Source organism: Scyliorhinus torazame, chromosome 28 (assembly GCF_047496885.1).
Source record: "Scyliorhinus torazame isolate Kashiwa2021f chromosome 28, sScyTor2.1, whole genome shotgun sequence".
NCBI classification, from domain to species: Eukaryota; Metazoa; Chordata; class Chondrichthyes; order Carcharhiniformes; family Scyliorhinidae; genus Scyliorhinus; species Scyliorhinus torazame.
Genome location: NC_092734.1, coordinates 27556941 through 27583005, shown reverse-complemented (window position 1 = coordinate 27583005; position 26065 = coordinate 27556941). Strand labels below are relative to the sequence as shown.

At 45.4% G+C, this 26065-nt stretch overlaps 1 protein-coding gene across 5 annotated transcripts in view; it reads left to right on the top strand.

Moving 5' to 3' along the window:
• mapk8a (mitogen-activated protein kinase 8a) overlaps window positions 1–11587 on the top strand; it is a 118559-nt gene extending 106972 nt beyond the window's left edge. For 4 of the 5 annotated variants that reach the window (XM_072491738.1, XM_072491740.1, XM_072491739.1 and 1 more), the window contains 2 exons: window positions 3208–3285; window positions 8045–11587. In XM_072491738.1, coding sequence (XP_072347839.1) covers window positions 3208–3285; window positions 8045–8190 — 224 coding nt within the window. In that variant the 3' untranslated portion in view covers window positions 8191–11587. Of the gene's footprint in view, window positions 1–3207; window positions 3286–8039 lie in introns of all 5 variants that reach the window. The other variant, XM_072491742.1, reaches the window with a different exon arrangement.
• The last annotated feature ends 14478 nt before the right edge of the window (window positions 11588–26065 follow it).

Here is a 26065-nt window from a genome sequence, read left to right as displayed (position 1 = left end):
ATTAGCTACAATCAAAGACGAAGGAAAGTGTAGGGGGGGCGCTAAGTGTTTTTTTTTCAATACTACGCTCGCATTAGAAGTTTGCCCTTTTTCGAATGAAGACGTCATTCTTGGTGCTGGCCTGAGCTCCCCGAATAAGGTCTTTCTTCCTGCTACGATCCCCCCCCCCCCCCCCCCCCCCCCAAGTCCGTCACTTAGCCAGAACATCTCAAGATTGGTTTTACCGAAGGCCAAAGCAAAAATAACTGCAGCTGCAGGAAGTCTGAAACAAGAGTAGAGAATGCTGGGAATGTTCCAGAGGTGTGGCAGCATCTGCGGGAGGAGAAACTGGCTTAACCTTTTCAAGATCGATGGCCTTTCACAGGAACTGGAAAAGCTGGTAAGAGGTTTGCCAGGTTTAAAAGGGGCACAGAAGCAGTGATGGGGGGAGGGGAGGAGAAGATAGAACGGGGGGGGGGGGGGGGGGGGCATGTTAGAGTGAAAAATGGGAGAGAGTAAATGACCACGGATGATGGATGGGTGTAAATTGAGCAAGGTGGATACTCAGCGAGACCTTGCTGTCCTCGTGCAACAGCTGCTGAAAGTAAGCGTGCAGGTACAGCAGGCAGTAAAGAAGGCAAATGTTATGTTGGCCTTCATAACGAGAGGATTTGAGTGTAGGAATAGGGGTGTTTTACTGCAATTGTATAGGGCCTTGGTGAGGCCACACCTGGAGTATTGTGGGCAGTTTTGGTGTCCTTATCTGAGGAAGGATGTTCTTGCTATGGAGGGAGTGCAGCGAAGGTTTACCAGGCTGATTCCAGGGATGGCGGGACTGTCATATGAGGGGAGACTAAGTCGGTTAAGATTATATTCATTGGAGTTTAGAAGAGTGAGAAGGGGGGATCTCATAGAAACTTACAAAATACTAACACGATTCGACAGGGTAGATTCAGAAAGAATGTTCCCGGGGTCCGTATCCCTCTACTCCCATCCTATTCATGTATCTGTCAAGATGCCCCTTAAACGTCACTATCGTCCCTGCTTCCACCACCTTCTCCGGCAGCGAGTTCCAGGCACCCACTACCCTCTGTGTAAAAAAAACTTGCCTCGCACATCACCTCTAAACCTTGCCCCTCGCACCTTAAACCTATGCCCCCCCCCCCCCCCCAGTAATTGACCCCTCTACCCTGGAAAAAAGTCTCTGACTACTCTGCCTATGCCCCTCATAATTTTGTAGACCTCTATCAGGTCGCCCCTCAACCTTCTTCGTTCCAGTGAGAACAAACCAAGTTTGTTCAACCTCTCCTCATAGCTAATGCCCTCCATACCAGGCAACATCCTGGTAAATCTCTTCTGCACCCTCTCTACATCTTTCTGGTAGTGTGGCGACCAGAATTGAACACTATACTCCAAGTGTGGCCTAACTAAGGTTCTATACAGCTGCAACATGACTTGCCAATTGGTATACTCAGTGAAGGCAAGCATGCCGTATGCCTTCTTGACTACCTTCTCCACCTGTGTTGCCCCTTTCAGTGACCTATGGACCTGTACACCTAGATCTCCCTGACTGTTAGTACTCTTTTACCAGAATGTTGCCTGGTATGGAGGGCATTAGCTATGAGGAGCGGTTGAATAAACTCGGTTTGTTCTCACTGGAACGACGGAGGTTGAGGGGCGACCTGATAGAGGTCTACAAAATTATGAGGGGCATAGACAGAGTGGATAGTCAGAGGCTTTTCCCCAGGGTAGAGGGGTCAATTACTTGGGGGCATAGGTTTAAGGTGAGAGGGGCAAGGTTTAGAGTAGATATACGAGGCAAGCTTTTTTACACAGAGGGTAGTGGGTGCCTGGAACTCGCCACCGGAGGTGGTGGTGGAAGCAGGGACGTTAGTGACATTTAAGGGGCATCTTGACAAATACATGAATAGGATGGGAATAGAGGGATACGGACCCAGGAAGTGTAGAAGATTGTCGTTTAGTCGGGCATCATGGTCGGCACGGGCTTGGAGGGCCGAAGGGCCTGTTCCTGTGCTGTACATTTCTTTGTTCTTTGGGGTTCTACCATTCACCGTATATTCCCTACCTGTATTAGACCTTCCAAAATGCATTACCTCACATTTGTCCGGATTAAACTCCATCTGCCATCTCTCCGCCCAAGTCTCCAAACAATCTAAATCCTGCTGTATCCTCTGACAGTCCTCATCGCTATCCGCAATTCCACTAACCTTTGTGTCGTCCGCAAACTTACTAATCAGACCAGTTACATTTTCCTCCAAATCATTTATATATACTACAAACAGCAAAGGCCCCAGCACTGATCCCTGCGGAACACCACTAGTCACATCCCTCCAATCAGAAAAGCATCCTTCCATTGCTGCTCTCTGCCTTCTATGACCTAGCCAGTTCTGAATCCATCTTGCCAGCTCACCTCTGATCCCGTGTGACTTCACCTTTTGTACCAGTCTGCCATGAGGGACCTTGTCAAAGGCCTTACTGAAGTCCATATAGACTTCATCCACTGCTCTACCTGCATCTTTGTGACCTCCTCGAAAAACCCTATCAAGTTAGTGAGACACGACCTCCCCTTCAGAAAACCGTGCTGCCTCGGATCATGGGGAACAACTTGTGTCCAAAAACCAAACGGCAATGGGGCAGAGGTTATACTTTGAAATCGTCAAACTCCGCATTGCTTCCGCAAGATTGTAAAGCGGCTCGTTAAGAAAACAACAGTGAGCTTCATTGGAATGGTTTGCGGGGCTGAGTTTGAGTGGGTGTGGAACAAAGAATTGAAGTGACCAGTGACTGGCCGTTAGGGAATTGACTGGAGGAGTTCTGCAAGGCAGTGCGGAATCTGTATTTAGCCTGCCCAGTGTGGAGGGGACCACTGTTTAATAATCTCTTCGGAGTGATTTTGAGAGTACTGACCCCAAAACACTGGTTACAGGTACAAATCTCTGAATATTTCATTTCTCCATGAATCCGGAAAGTAGCCTAGGGTTATGTATTTTCCCCCCGTTTCGATTCTCACAAAAAAAGACTGATTCAAGAGCGCCTGCAACGTGGAATGAATCAAACCTGCCGACATCTGGGCCTGGGTATTTTCGGGATGAGCACCAAAATCATTCCTCCTCCTCAAACAATAGAGATATAATTGTTTTTGCATTCTGGTGATTTACATCAACCTGGTATTTTAAGAAGCCAATTATTCTGGTTTGTTGTCTGCAGAGTTGATATACAAGGAAGTGCTGGAGTGGGAAGAGAGAATGAAGAACGGCGTTATACGAGGACAGCCACCTTCTTTAGGTTAGTTATTGCAAGAATACTTTGGTACCAAACTTCAGAAAGCCCCTTTTGGTAAAAGGAAATATCAGTCATCTACCGAGATCTGAGGCAGATACTGAACCTTTGTACCCTCCACACCTGTACGCACATTGCTTTCAAATAGTTAGGAGTGGATATTGAGACTAAAGTTGAACCCTTGTTCACTAATTGATTTGATCAGATTCCAAATAAAGTTTCCGCAACTGTTTTGCACCTGGAAGCTTTTGATGCTTAAAACCCGGTTTAGAACTGAATCTTAAATTATAGGTACAACTGAAAAACGCCCCTTCAATTTCAGAGCAAGTGGATCTTTTTTTACTGGCAACCCGAAAACTGGGATTTAGACTAGTTATCCTGTGTAGATGACCCGCCTTTTGAAAACTGAGGAATGAACAGGTATGTGCAAGGTGGCACTGGTTCGCCATTCAAAGCTATTCGATAAATTAGAAATGGCCCAACACTGCCATCTGCTGGGAGCACTACCTCAGTGCAGCAGCAATGTTCTTTGCTTCTCTCTCTCATAGACGCAAGAACTTTTTTGTTTGAATGTGGCAACTAGATATCGATAACTTGAGGTCTGTAGCTGGTTGATTCTGGCACTGGAATGAAATTGTCCGCAGGCTAGCAAGATCTCCGATCTGGTCCTGACCCTACCGTGAAGCCTGCTGAAGTCCCAACTTTGGATCCGAAGGAAAAAAATAACAGCCTAGCTCAAATGATTGATTCGGCTCAGAGTATCTGAGAGTAGGGGAGAAGGTGGTGTCAATTCATTTGGCTCTGCAACCGTTCGAAACTCCTGGTGTTTAAATGATTTATTGCTAAGTCGTAGTATTGCGGCATGAATCTTGGCAAGCACCTTTATCAACCACCCATCTTTGAAGTTAACCTCCTTACACTGGGGGTATAAAGAAGCCATCCTCTTCAATTTTGGAATAAAGTTTAAAAGAACTTGATTCAAATGACACTGATATAGTAATTCCTTTGACGGATGGGTGGAGGAGGGGGGACTTTCTCCGCTCCTGCTGGTACCTGGGCCAGCTCAACTCCTCTAGAAACATGTCAGTAGCTGTTCAGAGAGTGTTTGAATGGGGCAAAATGGCAGACGGGCTGAAGGAAGCAGACAGGGAGCAATACTTCAGTCGAAAGAACCAAATATAAAGCTCTAAACATGGACTAGTACATGGTTCAGGGGCAGGCCACCTGACTGAACTGAGACGGAGGAACCATAGAACTGAATTAATTATTCTCTTTGAAGAAAATCTTCATGGATGAATGGATTTGTTTTTCCTTCGGTAAATGTTCGCACTCCCCTGCTCTAACGTTAATTCTGGACAGGAAATCACTTTAACGTCAAGAAATGGGATAGTTATTTTTCCAAACAGAACTGCTGTGAATGAATGATTCGGAGTCGACAGGGATTCCACTTTGTTTCTCTTCCTCTTTTGCGGGTTTTCTAACCTATGCGTTTTTTATCCTCGGTTCTGTACTTGGATGAAGTCTGAGTGACCAAAAGCCATGAATCCAGTGTTGTTGGAGCAGGTCACCCCCCCCCCCCCCCCCCCCCCCGCAGTCTTGAGCTTTTGCTTTCACCTAAAATGTTCCCATAAATAAATTTGTGATCTGTGCATACATTTACCAGCAATTAATTTGAGAGCGGAAGAGGAAGAGTGCGAACTTTGAAACACTTCAAAAAGAAGTGCGGCCTTTCCTCCTACTTATGACTGAAGCGACTTCTAAACAAAATAATTCACACATGACACATCTGTGTCCTCTCTTGCTTGTCCTTCAAGGTAAAAGTGCCCATGTCCATGAATTGGGGTGTTGGGCGAGTTCTGGTCAGCATGTGGAAGGCCGCTAAGATAAATCTGCGAACCGATGTCTCTGCTGCAAGTAGACTGGATACCGAAAACAATTGAGCTTTGGATGAGTTGCCGGCTCGAGACTCCCTCTCCTTGTGTTTTCTCACTGCCTCCGAGCACGCGCTTGCTTTCGAAGGGCGCTCCGTCCATTTTTATTGGTTGCATCAAGTGCAAGCGATTCTGGGCAAACTTCTCCCAGGACTCGGTCATAATCAAAGCTCCTAAGTGAAGCCTTCTGAGCATCCTTGCAGGAGACTGCACCCCAGACTCGAGCGCTCCATAGAAGATTTGCTTCAGCGAGCAAGTGACATCTGTGTATACAACCGAAAAACTACACATCAAGAGATCTTTATGCCCCAACATAACATCTCTTGCTGCTTTCAAGCACACACAGCTTAAATTTGTTTGTAAACATGAAGTGTGCATTAAAACAATTCCGATGTATCCCAGACAGCCAGTTTGCACTAATAGTGCCTCATGTAGTAGAACAATGGAGTTATTCAAACATCACAACGAAGAAATGTGAACTGCCTATGTATCCATTTTCACCTTCGTTCCCCAAGCATATGGACTTTCGACCAAACTTTAGTCCTTTTTAAAAGCAAATTACTGCGGATGCTGGAGTCTGAAACAAAAAGAGAAAATGCTGGACAACCTCAGCAGGTTTGGCAGCATCTGTGGAGAGAGAAGGGAGCTAACGTTTCGAGTCTGGATGCCTCTTTTTGTCCAGGCTTTGACAAAGAGACTTAAAACGTCAGCTCCGTGTTCTCTCCACAGATGCTGTCCGACCTGCTGAGATTGTCCAGCATTTTCTGTTTTTGTTTTTTATCTTTTCAAATTCTTTTGCCTGGTTCTATTTTTGCCACCTCGGTGCTGTGCTTAATAAATGCCGAACTTGTTGGAATTGGTGAGATGTAGGGGTTTGATCTCGTTTCCTGCTGGCACTGTTGTCAATATCAGAGCTGAATTATCATTTAATTTAGTAATCTTTATTGTCACAAGTAGGCTTATATTAACACTGCAATGAAGTTACTGTGAAAAGCCCCTCGTCGCCACACTCCGGCGCCTGTTTGGGTACACAAAGGGAGAATTCAGAATGTCCAATTCACCTAACAGCACGTTTTCGGAACTTGTGGGAGGAAACCCGAGCACCCGGACGAAACCCATGCAGACTCCACAGTGACCCAAGCCGGAATCGAACCTGGGACCCTGGAGCTGTGAAGCAACAATGCTTTTTTTGGGTTATTTTAAAAATAAATTCAGAGTACCCAATTCATTTTTTTCCAATTAAGGGGCAATTTAGCATGGCCAATCCACCTATCCTGCACAACTTTTGGGTTGTGGGGGCAAAACCCACGCAAACAGTGTTATGGGCCAGGGTTTAGAGAACCCCAAAGTGTATCATGAAGTTCACCTGACCCACAACTTTTGATAGATTGTGGTATGGGGAGCACACGGCCCACTCTACAGGTGTGGTACAGCAGAAATGGAAAAGTATTTTTTAAAGCAAAACAATGTTTATTCTATGAACTCAAGTTAACCTTTTTAAAACATACAGCGAACATCTTAGCAACCATTAATTCAAATACTACCCCCAAAGAATACACTACGTAATCCTTAAGCTGTCCTTTTAACATCCAGAAGACTTAAAAAGCACCTTTTAACAGAAGCAAATCAGGTTTACATTCACTACTGCGAGCATTTCTAATTCTGAATTCACCAAATGATCAAGAGATAGTCTTTTCATGGCAGAGAGAACAGCAGTACACCTGCTCTGTCTGGCTTCAGCTCCAACACTGAAAATGAAACCAAAAAACACAGACGCACAAGCTTTTCAAAAGTGAAATTAAAAAACAGAGCCAGAGCTCAGCTCCACCCACTCTCTGACATCACTGCAGTAACATGAGCAGCCAAACATTTCTTAAAGCGACATTCTCATGACAACTGGGAGAATGTGCAAACTGCACACGGACAGTGACCCAGAGCCGGGAACGAACCTGGACCTCGGTGCCGTGAGGCAGCAGTGCTAACCACTACGCCACCGTGCTGCCCCTGAAGCAACAATGCTAACCACTGTGCTGCATGGGTATCATTTTAAACCAAATCCCTAATTTAACCCACTTTAAATTCAGTTTACTTTTCATTACGAAGCAGTAAAATTGAAACTTGTATAAAGAATAAGATGGCTGCTTCAACTGTGTACACCATGCTGTCCCAGCCATGGTGACAGAATATAAGCCAGCCTGAATTCATTTCTATGTGAATGAGAGTGGAGTTTCAGGTTTCAATACTTTAGCACACTCTCACTGTATCACAGCAATGTTACGGTGCACAGGAGACCATTTGGCCCATTGTGTCTGAACCAGCTCTCCAAACGAGAGCATTGTGACTCAGTGTCATTTCCCTGCCTTTTCTCCGTACCCCTGCACATTGTTTCTATTTAAATAATCATCTAACGCCCTTTTGAATACCTCGATTGAACCTGCCTCTACCACACTTCCAGGAGGCACCTTCTGGACCCAACCACTCGCTGTGAGAGGTTTTTTCACGTCACATTTGCTTCTTTTGCAGATCACTTCAAATCTGTGCCCTTTCGCTCTTGATCCTTTTACGCGGGAGAAGTGTCTCCCTGTCTACTCTGTCCAACCCCCCTTATGATTTTGAACATCTCTATCAAATCGCTTCATAGCCGCCTTCTCTCCATGGAGAACAGTCCCAATCTATCCTTACAACTGAAGTTCCTCGTCCCTGGAACCATTCTGCTTTTGGAGTTGCATGTGCTACTTTTCTATTGATGTGGCTTGCTTGCTCCATTGCAATACCGCTGAGAGATGATCTGCATACTATATTACTGACTTATTTCCTTATTTCTCATAGCACAGGTGCAGCAATGATCAATGGTTCTCATCACCCATCGTCGTCTTCATCTGTCAACGATGTGTCCTCCATGTCAACCGACCCAACACTGGCCTCAGACACCGACAGCAGTCTAGAGACGTCGGCGGGACCTCTGGGCTGCTGCAGATGACTAGCCTCCCTCTCTCTGGGCTCTTATTGTTTGCGCTAAATGATAGAGAGGGTAGACCAGCTTTTAAAAAGCTCCAACTGTGTTTTAATTTTATTGGAATCAGTTTGCCATAGAATACGACTTTGAAATTATGTTGGATTTACATACAGTAACTTAAATACAGCAAACCTTTAGTGTGGGGCAAGTAACCCTGAAGCATGACTTGTACACTTGTAACGGACTGACATTTAACACCATTACATTTGGGGGTCTGTTTTGGGCGGAGAGGTGATCACAAAATACAAATAAGCTCCAGACTCGGTGGGTGGAGAGACAGCTCAGTTTGGCTACTCCTCTCACACACATACCTCTCTCTTGCATGAAGTGGTTTAATATACCGTTCAAACATTCTAAGATCTTTTCTACTCAGTTGGCTCTAGCTTATACTGCTAGCTGTGGACTCGGACGCAAAGTCGTTATGTTTTCCAGAGCGTAGAGCGCAGAGTGTCCATGATCGATTATGTGGCCTACCTGTTTACATCACACATCCAGAGCGGAACATGTTTTAAATATTAACGCAGCCATTTTTTGGGCAAGGCTGGTGGGCGCAATGTTTAGGAGTCTTCAGACCAGTGCCGCAAGGATTATCTCCAGTCGTTTATGCTAACGGAGAGTAGAGCTAATGAGAAGTGAAAGAGTTGTGTCGTAACTATTAGGCACCGCACGTGAAGACTGCACAAAACAAGAGTTTCATTTCTAGCGTCAGTGCCAGCTTTAAGCCTATTCTAATACGATCACCTTGCTCCCTCACCCCCCCGCTCTCCAATAAGCTGCTCTTTCTGATTACAAGTGATTTGGTTAATTCCTTTCCGTTCTTACTAGGAATCCCCAGAATATAGTGCCCTGCAATAACGATGGTTTAATTTGAAGCTGGCCTTTCCGAACACGACTTGTCAAAACGCCAAGCTCGACAAGAATCGCTGGAGTGCGGTTATACTTCAGGCGAACACTACAGAACTAACGCATCAAAAGAGGTTTTTAAGATAATTGATGAACTACCTCACACAATTAATGTACCATTTCAAGGCCACCAGACTGCCCACTTCCCTACCATTCAGCACAGTATGGAATGTAACAGTTTTAATTTATTTCTGCTGATAAATGTGTCTGGTCCCCCGCCAGGAGTTAACCAAATTCACAGCTTGAAACTATTGTGTAGAAGGAAATATTGTTATACCTGTACTTTGTATGTTAGAGAGATGTTAAATGCATTTGTATATTTGTTTTCTCATAGTTAATGTCCAATAATATTTGCAAATCGTGATACGAATTTGATTGTAAAGATGGGATAGCTGTGTTGTGGTATACTTTGCAGGCCACTGGGGATGTGAAGGGATTGTAGTATTTTCTTTCCCCCATTTTTACTTCAGCAAAAAAAAAAAACTAGTGTACAATGAATTGTAAGATTGTAATAAATGCCACGGTTAGGTAGTTGAGGGCATGGTGCCTGCATCTGTTCCTTGGGTTGGTTTATTTTTTTAAGTGTATACTTGTGCCGAATACTTAACTGGGTTTCCACCCCTTAAATGTTTATATCCAGTGTGGGGTGCAGGAATGTATGCAGTGAATTGCATATTACAGACATTAACCGAGATAATGGTTTGTGTTTAATGAATCGTGTTCATCTTCACAATCGACGATTTTTGTCCCAAAAATAGCCATCTCTAGTCCGTTATCGGTAACAAAAATGGAATGAAAATCATTTACTTTCTCACATCCCGCGAGTGCAGCAATGAGCTGACCCAAGAGTTTGCACTGTAGGATTTTGTGATGTTCACGTTACAGTGGGTTGAGTGAACAACAATCTCCCAAAGCACGGGGCTTACAGATTTTCTGAAACGATATCGTAAGCAGCTGCTGTAATGGCTACTCCTATTAAGAATTCTCTCAGTCTCTGTCAGCATCGTCGTGGACTAATCCTTTTGTGCCAGAAATGGATCATCCTCTTTCATGCTGGGTGATTTTTTTTAAGCCACAATTTGATGTAAATGCCTGTCTGATTAGTCTGGTTACAGTAGGATTAGCGGTTGGAGTTAAATTACAAGGTGAAAGATCTTTGGAATCCCCCCCCCCCCCCCCCCCCCACTTCCGAAGGTTTCACTGCATGTGAAACAAAGTGAACCAGCTTAACAATTGGATGGAAGCTCATTTTCAGATAGATTTTAGAACTTCATTATGGCAATGTGTAGCTTAACACATCACATTCCCCATCTCTGTCCTGGTGCAGAGAATCACCTGTTGCCATTCTGTGTGTCACTGGCAAGGCCAGCCTACATTTCCAGTGCCGAAGATTGAAAAGTTTGCCAGGCCATTTCCATTCCAGGGGGGTGGGGGTTGGAATTCCGAATCAAGTTCTGGAAACTGGATAAGTGCAGTAGGTTTTTATTCCTTAAAAGACATCAGTTAATCATCTGAAAGTTGACAAAAGTTTGGTAGTTACACAGGTCACCATTTTTTTCTTTACACAGCATTTCTGTAAGAAACATTGTTCCGAGGTTTTTTAATGAACTGAGTTGAAAGCACCCGACTGCACGGTGGGAATTGAACTCGCGGTTAGTATTCAGTAGTCCGCTCCTTGGCTTGTCAGGTCAGTGAGAAAACCACTGCTACCAAAAGCACGACACGATTGTAGATTTTTTTTTAAAAAGGAAAAATTACCAAGGCTGGAAATTTTGACAAAGTGCTGGCAAATCTACAATGGCTCAGAACAGCGACTGAAAGAGAAACTGACCAAGGTTTGTGATAGCATCAGAAATAGAAACCTATCTTTTCTCTTTATCGATGTTCACAGTCCAGTTCCATATTTGGCAGTATTTATTTATTTTTGTCTTGAGTTGTAAAACTTGCTTTTAATGTCTTAAACCACCAGGATACCAAAATTGCTGCTGTACTGTTGTTGTTCACGTTGTCATTTGAATAATCGGTTTCACTTTATTCAATTATGCTTTCTTTTAAAAAACATCACTTACCCTCCATCTCACAGTGCTTGCGCTCTATTTGTTTCCTTCCCCAGAAAGATCCACTAACTTTACGAACTGTCTGTGTTTTCGCAATGCCTTCTCCGCTTCCCACAGATAATTATGTTGTTGGTGCCAAATTTGTAAGGGGGGTTTGGGGGGGGGGGTTGGAAATAGCTTCCGGAATCTGTAACGTTTTCACAAAACTTTCACAAACTTTGCAGATTAACCTCTCTTCTGGGCTAGTTCCTTCAGTAAGCCATTTTTTCTTAATGTCCGCAGTGACTCTCTGAGAATGTTCAGACATTTTACGTGAAGCTGCATTTTGTGACTTTGTATCTCATGCTTTGTCAATGCTCCCACAATCTTCCAATATGGAAAAATAAATGTTGGAAGTGTCATGGGGGGGGGGGGGGGGGGGAGAAAGGGGGAAGATGTGGTCAATTTGGGAAAATGAAGTGATTCCATTTCTTTTCAAATAGGTGATGATGCCATTCCAATTATGCTAAAGTTGGCCGCACCCAGTCAGACTGAGCTGTCTAGATGCAGTTAACGTGCCCTTCTATTTAACTGCTTCGTGGGTGAAATCCTGATTTTAAAAAAGGGAATGTATGTTGCAACAAAATGCCACATTTAAATTAAATAAATCATGGCACAGGGTTACTTTTTAATGTTTGCTTTCTTCCATAAAGACATTGATGAGATTAGAGTAGCAGTAGCCTCTTGATGGAGCAGATTAATGGATGGCTGAAAAATAACAATTTACCGAACAGGCAAAAGGGTAAATTTCATGAAGGTTTATTAACCTCCAACCTTTGAGCTTGTGTTGGTTACAGCCCAGGGTTGAATTGTCAGTTCACCACACGAGTACATAAATTTGCCTGCGGATGCTGGGAAGAACACTTTTAATGCGCCATTGCTGCTTGTCAACCTGCTCGTGTTAACCGTGACGAACCATCAACTGCGGAGAACGTGCAGAAGGAGGCCATTCGGCCCATCGAGCCTGCACCGACCCACTTAAGCCCCATCCCAATAACCCCTCCTAATCTTTTTTGCTCACTAATGGCAATTTATCATGGCCAATCCACCTAACCTGCACGTCTTTGGACTGTGGGAGGAAACCCACGCACACACGGGGAGAGCGTGCAGACTCCGCACAGACAGTGACCCAAGTCGGAATCGAACCTGGGACCCTGGCGCTGTGAAGCCACAGTGCTAATCACTTGTGCTACCGAGCTGCCCTTTAACAGCAGCTTTAACCCCATCTATTCTTTTCCTACATTAATGACACGGATGCCCGCAGAATTAATTTACATGTGGAATAAGCATTTCAACATCTGACGATGGCCTCATTGACATGCTACAGATTCCACTAGGTGTCAGGACTCGAAAGGTGATCTGTTGCCAGCTCTGTCGTAGAGGGCCTGCTATAGCTCAACAGTTAATTGCTATCGACAACTTCAGTTGGATTTTATTTGAGAGTTGTTTGGGTTGTGGGATTTGTTTAAACCACCTTGATGTAAATCATCTAAAGCTTCAGGTTCCCAATTAGTGGTTATCGCACCAAGTTGTCTACTGAATCGTGTTACCGGTGTAGCTACACATTAGCCGTACCTCATTCAACGTTGGTAGGAAAAAAGAGGAGACCGATTATTATCTGAAAGGCCATAAATTAAGAGGGTGGAACGTGCAATGTCCTCGTACACCAGTCACTGAAGGTAAACATGGAGGTGCAGCAGGCGGTAAAGAAGGCAAATGGTTTGTTTGCCTTCATAGAGGTTCAAGTAGAGCAGCACGGTGGCGCAGTGGTTAGCATTACTGCCTCACGCATCAAGGTCCCAGGTTCGATCAAGGCTCTGGGTCACTGTCCGTGTGGAGTTCGCACATTCTCCCCGTGTTTGGGTTTCGCCCCCCCAACCCAAAGATGTGCAGGGTAGGTGGATTGGCCACACTAAATTGCCCTTAATTGGAAAAAATGAATTGGGTACTCTATAACAAAAAAAAAAAATAGGGGATTCGAGTGCAGGAGCAGGGACGGTTTGCTGAAATTATACAGGGCCTTGGTGAGGCCACACCTGGACTATTGTGTGCAGTTTTGATCTCCTTATCTGAGGAAGGATGTTCTTGCTCTCGAGGGAGTGCAGCGAAGGTTTACCAGACTGATTCCAGGGATGGCGGGACTGATGTATGTGGAGAGATTGAATCGGTTATGATTTTATTTGCTGGAGTTCAGAAGAATGAGGGGGGATTTCATAGAAACCTATAAAATTCTAACAGGGCTAGACTGGGTAGATGCAGGAAGGATGTTCCTGATGTATCCAGAACCAGGGGTCACAGTCTGAGGATACAGAATAAACCATTTCGGACAGCGATGAGAAATGATCGACCTGTGGAATTTGTTACCACGGGAAGTAATTGAGTCCAAAACATTGTATGGTTTCAAGAAACCGATAAATATTGCACTTGGAGCGAAGGGGATCAAAGGATATGGGGGGAAAGCGGGATTAGGCTATTGAGTTGAATGATCAGCCGTGATCGTATTGAATGGCAGAGCAGGCTCGAAGGGCCGAATGGCCTCCTATTTTCTATCTTTCTATGATCAGTTTGGTCCGAAATATTACTTGAAGTGACTTTTTGTAGGGAGACATCCACAGCTCGTTTTAAATTAAATGCAAAATCTGGAATTGGCATGATAAAGAGCTGCTGTTTGGTAAATGCATTCAAATAACCTATAACCTTGGGGCTTTCTGATGAGGTGGACATTAAATGCTGCAAGCTGCTCACCTTCGGTTCACGCCTTGCAGCTTCAGGACTCGCTAACCCAGAGTTCCAGCTCGCCGACCACCACATTCCTTACGAACAGACATTCCGTTCGCATTTTAGTGCACAGCAACAAGTAGAATAACATTTGGCTGTTAAAAGTACTGTGCGGAAATCTAATCGTGCAATAGCCAGATTGTCAGTATCTTTGACGTTCTTTAAATGTCTCGCTTACGAAAAGATACAAATCGAAATTAAAAAAAAAAAAAAATACTGATTTCTTTAGTTGCACTTTTCCTTCCGAAGCAATTTTAATTGGTTTCCGGACAGTTGTATTTTTCTGTTTCTTTTTTTTTTTGAATGCTTCCAGACACCTGCCAGCCAGGGCTATTCTCGTGCCACCACCGTGCCAGTTTTCACCTAGCTGCCCAGTTAAACTGCTTCACCGTCTCAGCAATTGGCAATTCACAGGCGCTCGTTGTACTGACCAAATTATAGGAGGTTTACAGCATAAATTGATTCCACCTTTACCAGCAGGAAAAAGGGGTCAGCCAGCTCAAATCCTACTTTCCAGCACTTGGGTCCGTAGCCGTGCAGTTTACAGAACCTGCGGTGCCAATCCAGACCCCTCTTGAAACGATTTGAGGGTTTCTGCCCCATCTGCCCTTTTCAATGCCCCCCCACCCAACACCTCAAGGAAACAATTCCTCCGCTCCCGTCTAAACCTGCTACCAATCACTTTAAATCCATGCCTCCTAGTCACTGACCTCTCTGCTAAAGTAAGCAGGTCTTTCCCGTCCACTCTATCCAGGACCCTCACAATTTTGTACATCTCCAACAAATCTTCCCTCAGCCTCCTGTTCCATCGAGAACAACACCAGCCTGTCCAATTTTTCCTCGTTGCTGCAGTTCTCCACTCCTGTCAACATCCTTGTGAATCTGCTCTGCTTTTTTTTTTTGAAAAATATTTTTATTCTCCATTTCCACATTTTCTTCAGAATTTACACCCCACCAACAAACAGTAAACAGCAACAAATACAATGTCAATCCCCCTACCAACAACAACGATCCCATCCTCCCACTAACCCCCAAACAAAGGGCCACCTGACAATATAAGCATCAAATAAAACAAACCCCCCCAAGGAGGAAAAAAGGAATCGCCCCTGGTCACCGTTGACATATATATAGTCCAATCCGCCCCCTAATATTCAACGTCATCCAATCCCCGAAAGAGTACCGTGAATGGCACCCATGAATTGTAGACAACCCCCCCCCCAACCTCTGTTCCTTCCCCCAACTTTTCACCCCGGCTAGACTCACCGAAACCTGTTCTACCAGGCTCCGATGGCCGCAGCCCCTCCCGCCACCTCACTCCTGTTCACTGGCCGGCTTAAACCGGCCAGCGTGGAGGCCCCCGTCCGCGGCTCCTCCTTTGCCCGGTATACAACACCCAGCATACACACCCAAGCCCCAAAGAACTATCATTGCAAATGAAAGTCCCAACTCTTCCCATGCCCAAATATACAACATCAACTCATATAGTACATGCATCAACACAGTGAAAAAATAAAGTTACGTGAGGCTACATCGGTACACGACCCGCTCTCAGTCCCATTTCTCAATTCTGCCAGTCCTGCCTTCGCAAACTCCTCCACAGCTTCCGCCGTCCCAAATTAAAAGTCCTTGGATTTGTAGGTCACCCTCAACTTAGCTGGATATACAATGCCGCACTGCACCTTGCGGATGTACAGAGACTTCTTCACCCGGCTGAAGGCAGCCCGCCTCCTCGCCAGCTCCACCGTAAAGTCCTGGTATATGCGTATACCAGCTCCAGCCCACTGCACCACCCGCTTCTGCTTTGCACAGCACAGGACCTTCTCCTTCATGCTGTACCTACGGAAACACAGTTACTACTCTCGCCGGCTCACTCGCCTTTGGTATCGGCCTCCACGACCGATGAGCCCGATCCAGTTCGTATCGAGAGGGATCGTTTCCCCCCCCCCCCCCCCCCCCCACCCCCAATAGCTCTACCAACATCGTGGCAAAATACTCCGTCGGCCTCGGGCCTCCCATCCCTTCGGGCAAACCCACGATCCTCAGATTCTGCCGCCTGGATCTGTTTTCCAGGTTTTCCATTTTGGCTCGCAGACCCTTGTTGGTCTCCGTCACCTTCCGCAACTCCTTCCCCATCGAGGCGAGTTGATCACTGTGCTGCGATAATACCTCTTCCACTTCCTTCAGTGTCTCACCTCGCTCCTGCACCTCCGCCGCGGCGCTTGATACTGCCGTCCTCACCGGGGCAATCGCCTCCTCCACCAGCACTTTCAATACCGCCCCCATCACCTTCTTCATCGCTTCCATGTGCTTTGTGAACTGTTTTTCAAGTTCCACAACCATCACTTTGGTCATTTCTTCTGCTGTGAGTGATGCGGCCTCCCCTGGTGCTCCAGCCTCCGCTTTCCTTCCAGTTCCTGCGCTGACTTTTCCACTCATCGGCGAACTTTCATTAACCCCCTTGTTCACGGCCGTTTCTTTCCCAAGCTTGGACATTTCTCCTCCCTTTGCCTTCTTACAGCTTTTTCAGCTTCCGTTGCCCCTGGGACCGGGCGTTAAAACAACAACAATTTCTATTCCCGAGTGGGGGCCCTCCAGTGTGAGGCTGCCTCCCGCCCGCCGTCACCGGAAGTCCCTTTGCACCTTTTGATGTATTCATTCTACTTCTCAACCTTTCTGCCATAAAGTGCAACTTGAAAGATGAATTTTTGTTTGATACATGGCAACGTTTCTAATGCATTATGTGAAGCTGAATGGCTCTGAATTACAAATTTGCTTTTATTCGGAATAGAAGAGAGATGCTTGTCTGGGGCCATACAGTGGCTAGCACCGCTGCCTCACTGCTCCAGGGACCCGGGTTCAATTCCAGCCTTGGGTGACTGTGTGGAGTCTGCACGTTCTCCCTGTGCCTGCATGGGTTTCTTCCGGGTGCTCCAGTTTCCTCCCACAATCCAAAGATGTGCACGTTAGGTGGATTGGTCATGATCAATTGCCCCTTAGTGTCCAAAGGTTAGGTGGGGCCCCGGGGATATGGTGGACGAGTGGGTGCTTTTTCAGAGGGGCTGAATGGTCTGCAATTCTATGATTCCATGTGTTTCTGTGGCTGAATCAGTATGAATTACAATCCAAATTGTAATGGCAGTTTCCTGTTCTCATGCTTGCTACCTCCTGCTATTGGTTGATATTTTCCTAAGGGGGCGTAATCCATGTTGGAATATATCTTCCATAATGTTTTTAAAGGATGGAGAGGATATTAGTGCAATTTCATACCTCTCATGTAGAGGGAGCTATGCACTTAGATGTGCTGTTTGATGCTGTTAACCGTCCGAACTTAAGGTGTTACCTGCAAATATCAAGCAAAAAGTTGTGTTCTCTGAATGACTACCTTGTATTTATTTATTTAAAATTTTAGTGTATCCAATTATTTTTTTTTCCAATTCGGGGCAATTTAGCGTGGCCAATCCACCTACCTGCACATCTTTGGGTTGTGGGGGTGAAACCCACGCAGACACGGGGAGAATGTACCTTGTATTTATTATGGTTAAAATGTTAGGCCTTCCAAATATAAACTCATAATACTTTGTGGCTAAATTGTGTTCCATAAATTCATGACCGTCCCTCTGTTAATAATAATAATCTTTATTAGTATCACAAGTAGGCTTACATTAACACTGCAATGAAGTTACTGTGAAAAGCCCCTAGTCGCCACACTCCGGCGCCTGTACACCGAGGGAGAATTCAGAATGTCCAAATTACCTAACAAGCACATCTTTTGTGACTTCTGGGAGGAAACCGGAGCACCCGGAGGAAACCCACGCAGACACGGGGAGAATTTGCAGACTCCGCACAGACAGTGACCCAAACAGGGAATCGAACCTGGGACCCTGGCGCTGTGAAACAACAGTGCTAACCACTGTGCTGCCCATCATTGACCACAGGGCACTGTTGATTGATCTCCCCCTGTGCTTTGTGGAGTAAGAGTTCTCGCACTGAATGGGCAGAGGATTGCCTGTGGGACTTTAAATTCTGCGTCCCAGACCCCAGATTGAGATTCCCGATGGTCCCAGGCTGGGGCGCTATCTACATATGTTGTGGTTGTGGCTTTATTTCACTTAGCCAGGCCTCCACTGGAATCATTGCACCCTCATTGGGTGATTACAGAATCATACTCCGGGTATTGGGTAGCAGAGTGGTTAGCACGGTTGATTCACAGCTCCAGGGTCCCAGTTTCGATTCCCAGCTAGGGTCACTGTCTGTGTGGAGTCTGCACGTTCTCCTAGTGTCTGTGTGGGTTTCCTCCGGATGCTCCGGTTTCCTCCCACAGTCCAAAGATGTGCCTGTTAGATGGATTGGCCATGATAAATTGCCCTGGGTGTTCAAAAAGGTAAATAGGGTGCTTGTTCCAAGGGCCGGTGCAGACTCGATGGGCCAAATGGCCGCCTCCTGCACTGTAAATTCTATGAAAATGAAGCAATGATGAAATTTAGCCGACTGAAGGCCAGATTTGTCATGTAGCCTTTATTTATATTGGATATGTAAATCGTGACGTGCCCAGATCATAGCTTCTACTGTTACTGTGGTGCCTCATGGCAGACCTTGTAGGCCTCGCTATTGGATCTGGGAAGGTTAACCCAGGCTCTTGTCAGTGAGGCAGCATTTGGCTCCTGAGGTACTGTGAATATTGAAGTTTCAAAACTGGAGCATTTTTTTCCCCCTGTGGTAAACTGTGTTTTCCACAATGAGATCGGGACTTGGTACTTGATCAGGTATGTAGCTGCAATGAAGCTGTGGCTGAATATCAGTCAGTGTTCCTGAAACTGAGGCCTCACTGCAAAAGTGGGGAACAAATGTAAGAGTTTGGATAGCCCTTAAACTGCAGCGACAAGGCCTCGCAAATATAAGCTATTGTTTTACTCGTCTTTAGTGGAAAGTCACAAAAATATTTGTATGATAGTTATAATCTGGGGGGGCGCAATCCTGCTGTAATCAATAGAATTGCTACAGTATATTTATTATAATTAAAATGTAAGGGTTTCTAAATACAAACTCCTAATATTTTGAATCTGGCTAAATTATGTTCATAATTGCATGCTATTCCTCTGTTAAAAACCCCCATGAAGACCACAGAGATTGTTCATTGATCTGCCATTCGGCCCATCGAGTGCACCGACCCCCTGAAAGAGCACCTAGGCCCACTCTCCCACCCTATCCCCGTAACCTCACCTAGAAACTGGAGCACCCGGAGGAAACCCACGCAGACATGGGGAGAAGGTGCAAACTCCACGCACACACTGACCCAAGCCGGGAATCAAACCTGGGACCCTGGAGCTGTGAAGCAACTGTGCTAACCACTGTGCTACCGCAGTTTGCAACTAAGCAAGACTCCCTGTGAAGTTAATAATAATAATCTTTATTATTGTCACAAGTAGACTTACATTAACACTGCAATGAAGTTACTGTGAAAATACCCTAGTCGCCACACTCCGGCGCCTGTTCGGATACACGGAGAGAGAATTCAGAATGTCCAATTCGCCTAACAAGCATGTCTTTCGGGACTTGTGGGAGGAAACCGGAGCACCCGGAGGAATCCCACTCAGGCACGGGGAAAACATGCAGACTCCACACAGACAGTGACCCAAGCCGGGAATCGGACCTGCGACCCTGGCGCTGTGAAGCAACAGTGCTAACCACTGTGCTAGTTAAACGATATCTGGTGTGGAATGGAAGCTTTTTTCAATATGACTTCGCTGCATCAACACTGGCGAGGCTGCCTTACTGTACCCTGGCTTCCCTGAACACCGGCTCTTTCAGAAAGCTTGTAGCTCCAAGTGGTACACAATCCGAGGGATAGCTGCTTTGCGAATAGGTCAATACATTTTACAGGTCAATGTTGTGTTACCATTGACAATTCAGGTGATGAAAGTGCTTTCTGATGCTGTTACCAATGTGGATTTGCATACAAAAATTGGGATTGCAATGCTCTTGAGGTGTGTGATTTGCGTTTACTGACCAATACAATGGGCATGGAGTATTATGCACAGTTTTGGTCCCCTTATTTGAGGAAAGATGTAGTGGCATTGGAGGCAGTTCAGAGGAGGTTCACCAGATTGATTCCAGAGATGAGGGGTTTGTCGTGTGAGGAGAGATTGAACAGTTTAGGCCTATACTGTCTACAGTTTAGAAGAATGAGGGGAGATCAAATCGAGGTGTTCAGATGCCAAAAGGTATGGATAAAGTAGATGTGGAGCAGATGCTGGCTCATAATCTTAGAATAAAGGGTAACAAATTTAAAATGGATTTGACGAGGAACTACTTCTCCCAAAGGTTTGTGAACATGTGGAATTCGCTACTCCAGAGTGCGGTGGATGCTGGGACAGTGGGTAAATTTGAGGAGTTAAGAAAGATTTTTAATTGGTAATGGGTTGAAGGGTTATGGAGAACGGGCAGGGCGGTGGAGTTGAGGCCAGGATGGAATCAGCCATGACCGAATAACGGAACAGACTTGATGGGCCGAATGACCTAACCCTGCTCCTATATCTTACAAACTTATGTTTGTTCACTCTCTTCCCCTGCAGAAGCTGTAACTAGTCTAATTTTCCTCTGCTTTAAGCATCAAGGTTGTCGGAGCGTAGCTATGATGAGAGCTTCCAAACCTTGCGACAGTTTGACATTTCCATTCTGTACAGTTTTTCACTGTCTCCATTGATGCCACGTTTTTGAATCCCCAGCTCCCCCTCACATTCTAGCCATTTTGAAATATGTTCAGGTAACTTGATGACAGCGACCCAATTTAAATTTGTCACATTTATTTCTTCTTTTTAAATTTTGAGTACCAAATTTTTTTTTTCCAATTAAGGGGCAATTTAGCATGGTCAATCCACCTAACCCACACATCTTTTGGATTGTGGGGGTGAACTCCACGCAGACAAGGGAGAATGTGCAAACTCCACATGGACTATCACATTTATTTCTGACTTTGTGAGTATGGATGAGCTGCAGTAACACCTCCGACTGTTCTCGGGACTTGCTTTGTATCTTGAGAATATTTTGTGCAAGAGTTGCACACCAGTTGGACTATGTGACCTTGTGTCGAAACAACAACGTAGTTCATTCATTAGACATTAGATTACAGTCATTGCTAAAAGCCAGTTGTCCAGGGAGATGTTGAATTCTGACTTGGCAGCACCAAATTCCTTTTAAGATTTGAGCATTTAGAAAACTTAAGACAAAAGCTTCTGAAGACAACAGACACTAGAATTTTAATACCATGGTTTTATAGGCAGCACGGTAGCATAGTGGATAGCACTGTTGCTTCACAGCCCCAGGGTCGCAGATTCGATTCCTGGCTTGGGTCACTGTCTGTGCGGAGTCTGCACGTTCTCCCCGTGTCTGCGTGAATTTCCTCCGGGCGCTCTGGTTTCCTCCCACAAGTCCCGAAAGATGTGCTGTTAGGTGAATTGGACATTCTGAATTCTCCCTCCGTGTACCCGAACAGGCGCCGGAATGTGCCGAATAGGGGCTTTTCACAGTAACGTCATTGCAGTGTTAATGTAAGCCAACTTGTGACAATAAAGATTATTATTATGCGACAGTGCACATTTTTAAAAAACGAAATCAAATGTTTAACAAATTAATTTTGCTGTAAGAGGATATTGTCCCACCCTCTGAAGGCACATTGGGACTCGATGGCAAAGGGCTTAGGAGGAACTTCTTCACCCAAAGGGTTGTGAATCTATGGAATTCCTTGCCCAGTGAAGCAGTAGAGGCTCCTTCATTAAATGATTTCAAGATAAAGATAGATAGTTTTTTGAAGAATAAAGGGATTAAGGGGTATGGTGTTTGGGCGGGAAAGTGGGGCTAAGTCCACAAAAGATCAGCCATGATCTCATTGAATGGCGGAGCAGGCTCGAGGGGCCAGATGGCCTACTCCTGCTCCTAGTTCTTATGTCGTAATGTCTTGTTGGGAATCTAAACCAGCAGTGATGAAGCACAGGGGATGCCCACAATTCAGTCAGCTGGCAAAAAGCAACGCTGTCTTTGATCGTAATATACAACTTTCTTAAAAGCTTATCTTTTCAAAAAACAATTGTCCTCCTTTGAGAACGACACTCTCAGTTCTTTCATTTCTTTTTCTTTTAAAAATGTGACCCACTACTTTTCTCTCTGTAGCTTTGCGAATAATTCTTGAGATTTCTGAGACATTGTCAAGTGGGAACTTAATTTTTTTAGACTGCGGAGTTGGGGAGGAGAGTTGGGGTAGACTGGGTTAAGACCAATATCATGGATGAGAGCGTAGAAGGCACTTGAGCTTCTTGAAGATGTTGCGGGGACTGTTGATGTAATATTAAGTCTGTTAGCATTTACAGAAAACCGATTTCATTCTGATAAGAGCAAATATGTTTTAGTTAGCCCTGGTGTAAAAGGAGAACTGATGGATTGAAGTCACGGTTGGTCCAGGGGTATGAGTAATTGTGCAGGTATTCTTGGTGAATAACAATGCTGCATGTTTGTTTGAACTGTCCATTAGTCTGTGCCTCATTTTGCACCAGTAGGGGGTGCTTGTAGCAGAAGTTATTTCTCCACAAAAGTAGAACTGATTTCCAGTTTAAATTGCGAGAGATGCAAATTCAGTCATTAGATTATTGTGGGCAGTACCAGTACAAATGTGTTCTTCAACAGATTAATAGCAAACCATTAAAACCAAAAAATAAAATTCCAGGAGGAATCACTGAGTTTCAAGCCCAATGAAACAATCCCTTATATTCTTAAGTGCCCTGCCTTAATATTTTGCCATGGTTCAAATTAATAGCCAAAAGGCACACACATTCATGGGGCTGGATTCTCCAAAAATAGGGCTACGTCCCCACCCCAGCGTCAAAACGCTGTCATTTCACTCTGGACTCCTTAAGAAAGCCCTGAGTGATTCTCCTACCTGCAGGGGGCTGGCAGGGCCCCGGCGTGCTTCTCGCAGCTCTGGCTGCGGATACGAGGCCCCGCACTTATGGTCGGGAGTCCGTGCATGTGCACGGTGGCGGCCGCCCTGTGCGACAGGGCAGACCCTGACCACGGACCGTCATGCAGAATGTAGGCTCCCCCGAGATCGCGCGGATCCCTGCCGCCTGATCGCTCTCCTGGGCGTCTATGAGCTCTTCCCCCCCCCCCCCCCGGTGATCGATTTTGGACTATGTCTGCAGCCGCCACCCGAGGTTCCCGACGGCTGATACGTGGTTAGAACCACGCCGTCGGGAAATCGGCCGGTTTCGCGCGGAGAATCGCAGGGGATGGTGGTGGGGCCTCTGTCAATGGCGCGCGCCGCGTAGATCGCGCACGAGGGATTCCCAAGCGATTCTCCGGGGACCAGAGAATCGCTTCAGCGGTGCCGGTCCCGATTTCCGCGTAAACGCCCATTTTCCGCCCCCGTGCTGAAATCATCCCAGAGTCTTGACATTGTGCGCAATGTTTTTGTCACCATTAATTTTGCTACTTCCCATGGGTAATGCAGTTTGAACCAACTTGAAGAATGTGCTAAGAACAAAGGATGTCCAGCGTCCACAGTATTTTGCTTTCGATGCACAGGCATTGATTATTTCACTGAGGAAACCTGATCATAGAATCCCTACAGTGCAGGAGGATGCCATTCGGCCCATTGTGTCTGCACCGACCCTCTGAAAGAGCACCCCACCCAGGTCCATAACACTGTCTAACCTTTGGGCACCAAGGGGCAATTATTCATGGCCGGTCCACCTAACCTGCACATCTTTGGGCTGTGGGAGGAAACCGGAGCACCCGGAGGAAACCCACGCAGACACGGGGAGAACGTGCAGACTCCGCACACTAATCGAACACTAGTCCCTGGCGCTGTGAGGCAACCGTACTAACCACTGTGTCACCCACTCCAGCGCCCCCCCCCCCAAATCATTTGGCCTTGGAGACAGTAAAATCTCCCAGCTGTTTTAAGTCTGACTGTGCTGCCTTAATCTGCTTAACTTTTAAAGTTGAAAATCAAGATTGTGAAATAAAAGCAAAAATTTCAGGAGATGGTACACCAGCTCGCAGGTCATTTTCACAAGTAACTGATCACCCAGCCAATGGCTAACAAAGGTGCTTAACCCCGCTCTTGTTGGATGTTGACTCACTTGCTGTACACTTTCCCCCAAAATGTTTCATCAGCTCAAGAGTTCCAGCCTCTGACAGACTTTTAACTTACCTGGTGAGGATTTGAAGCTTTTTCAATATTATTTCAGTGGTAAAGGGGGGCGGGGGTTTGCTGATTTTAACACTCAACACTGGGGGGGGGGGGGGGAGACCACTGAGCAGGGATTTCATTTCTAGTTTGTTCACATTAAATATTTCAATCGCGCTTCATCCTGACAGAATTGTAAAAATCACAAGCTGGTCAACGTTATTTTTTTTCTCTTGAAAAGCATAATATATTCAATACAAGAACAGTTATCAGCCCGTTTGCTTACAAGCTCCTTTACAAATAGTGCAAAAAAAACCCAATTAAATACATCAATAACATTGGTTGGACATATTTTGAATAATCTAAAACTTCGCGCGAAAGACATGCTTGAATCTCAAATTGTATGTGCAAATTGGTTCACGCTTCAAGCAATAATTTATTATCCACAAGGTACAGGCTTTATTTTCAAAGACAAGTTCATGAATTTATCTATTAAATAATGGACTGTTGGGAACCGTCCATTAATAGTCTGCAAACTTGGCTCCACAAAGCACAGAAATTTGGATATCTTGCTGTCCCGGAACTGTGATTAGCGATTTAATCTTTAAAAATAAGGCGTATATATATATATATATATATATATCTAAAATATATATATATTAATACTGCTGTCACCGTATCTGTGTTACATGTCCTATCTCAGACCAGCAGCTAAATCTGCTTAGTTTAGTTGATTCTGACACATAGCTAGCTGCTGCCTCAGGCATCTTGCCATCCAGGAAAAGCAAGGACCCAGCGTCACCACTGTCCTGAGTTCATACATGAAACATTAAAAACACAACAGAAAATCTGCATTGCCCGTGGATTCCAGCTACATGTTATCCAGCATTCTCATCAAATTGTTTCCAAAAGTAACGAGCTGGGACAAAAGCAGAAAATACTGGACAAACTCTGACGGCGTCTGTGGAGAGAGAGAAGGGAGCTGACGATTCGAGTCTGGACGACTCTTTGTCAAAGTCATACAGACTGGAAACATTGAGCCCCCTTCTCTCTCCACAGATGCTGTCAGACTTGCTGTGATTGTCCAGTATTTTCTGTCATTGTTTCAGATTCCAGCATCCGCAGTCATTTGCTTTTATTTTTGCTCCCACAAGCTGTTGGTGTCCCCCGTCTTTTCATTTTGAAGTTGGGGGAGAATTTAAACACAGCCTCCATTTTTGAGCCTGAGGTGGTGTTCCATGAGCCTCCTCTTTCACCCAGTTCCAGGATATTTTCACCCCTTTTAATTAAAAGGTAGACCAGCAAGACTGCTGACTTCCCATTTTATGCTGAGCTAGTTGATCTCGGGTGGGGCTATACTTGTGCTCAGTGTCTCTGGGCGAAGGAGAGAAGCAGCCAGGAACACCTCCCCGCCTGCTACCCAATAACCCCATCTGGACATTTTCTAAAATTCCAACAGGATTGGACTTGGCTGTGATGCACTGTGAAGTCGGATAGCCTAGACATGCACTCTCGCTCAAAGGATAGCCACATGCATGATGTGGGTGCGGAAAGATAAAATTGAACTAAGTCTATCAGTAAATGTAGATTTAGACAAGATAGAATTTGCTACAGTTGGTTTGGGAGAGTGAGTACTGTAAAACTACCTATGAACAGGTTAATAATCTTTAATGTCACAAGTAGGCTTAAATTAACACTGCAATGAAGTTACTGCGAAAATCCCCTAGTCGGCACCTGTTTGGGTGCACAGAGGGAGAATTCAGAATGTCCAATTCACCTAACAAGCACGTCTTTCGGGACTTGTGGGAGGAAACCGGAGCACCCGGAGGAAACCCACGCAGACACAGGGAGAACGTGCAGATGCCAGACAGTGACCCAAGCT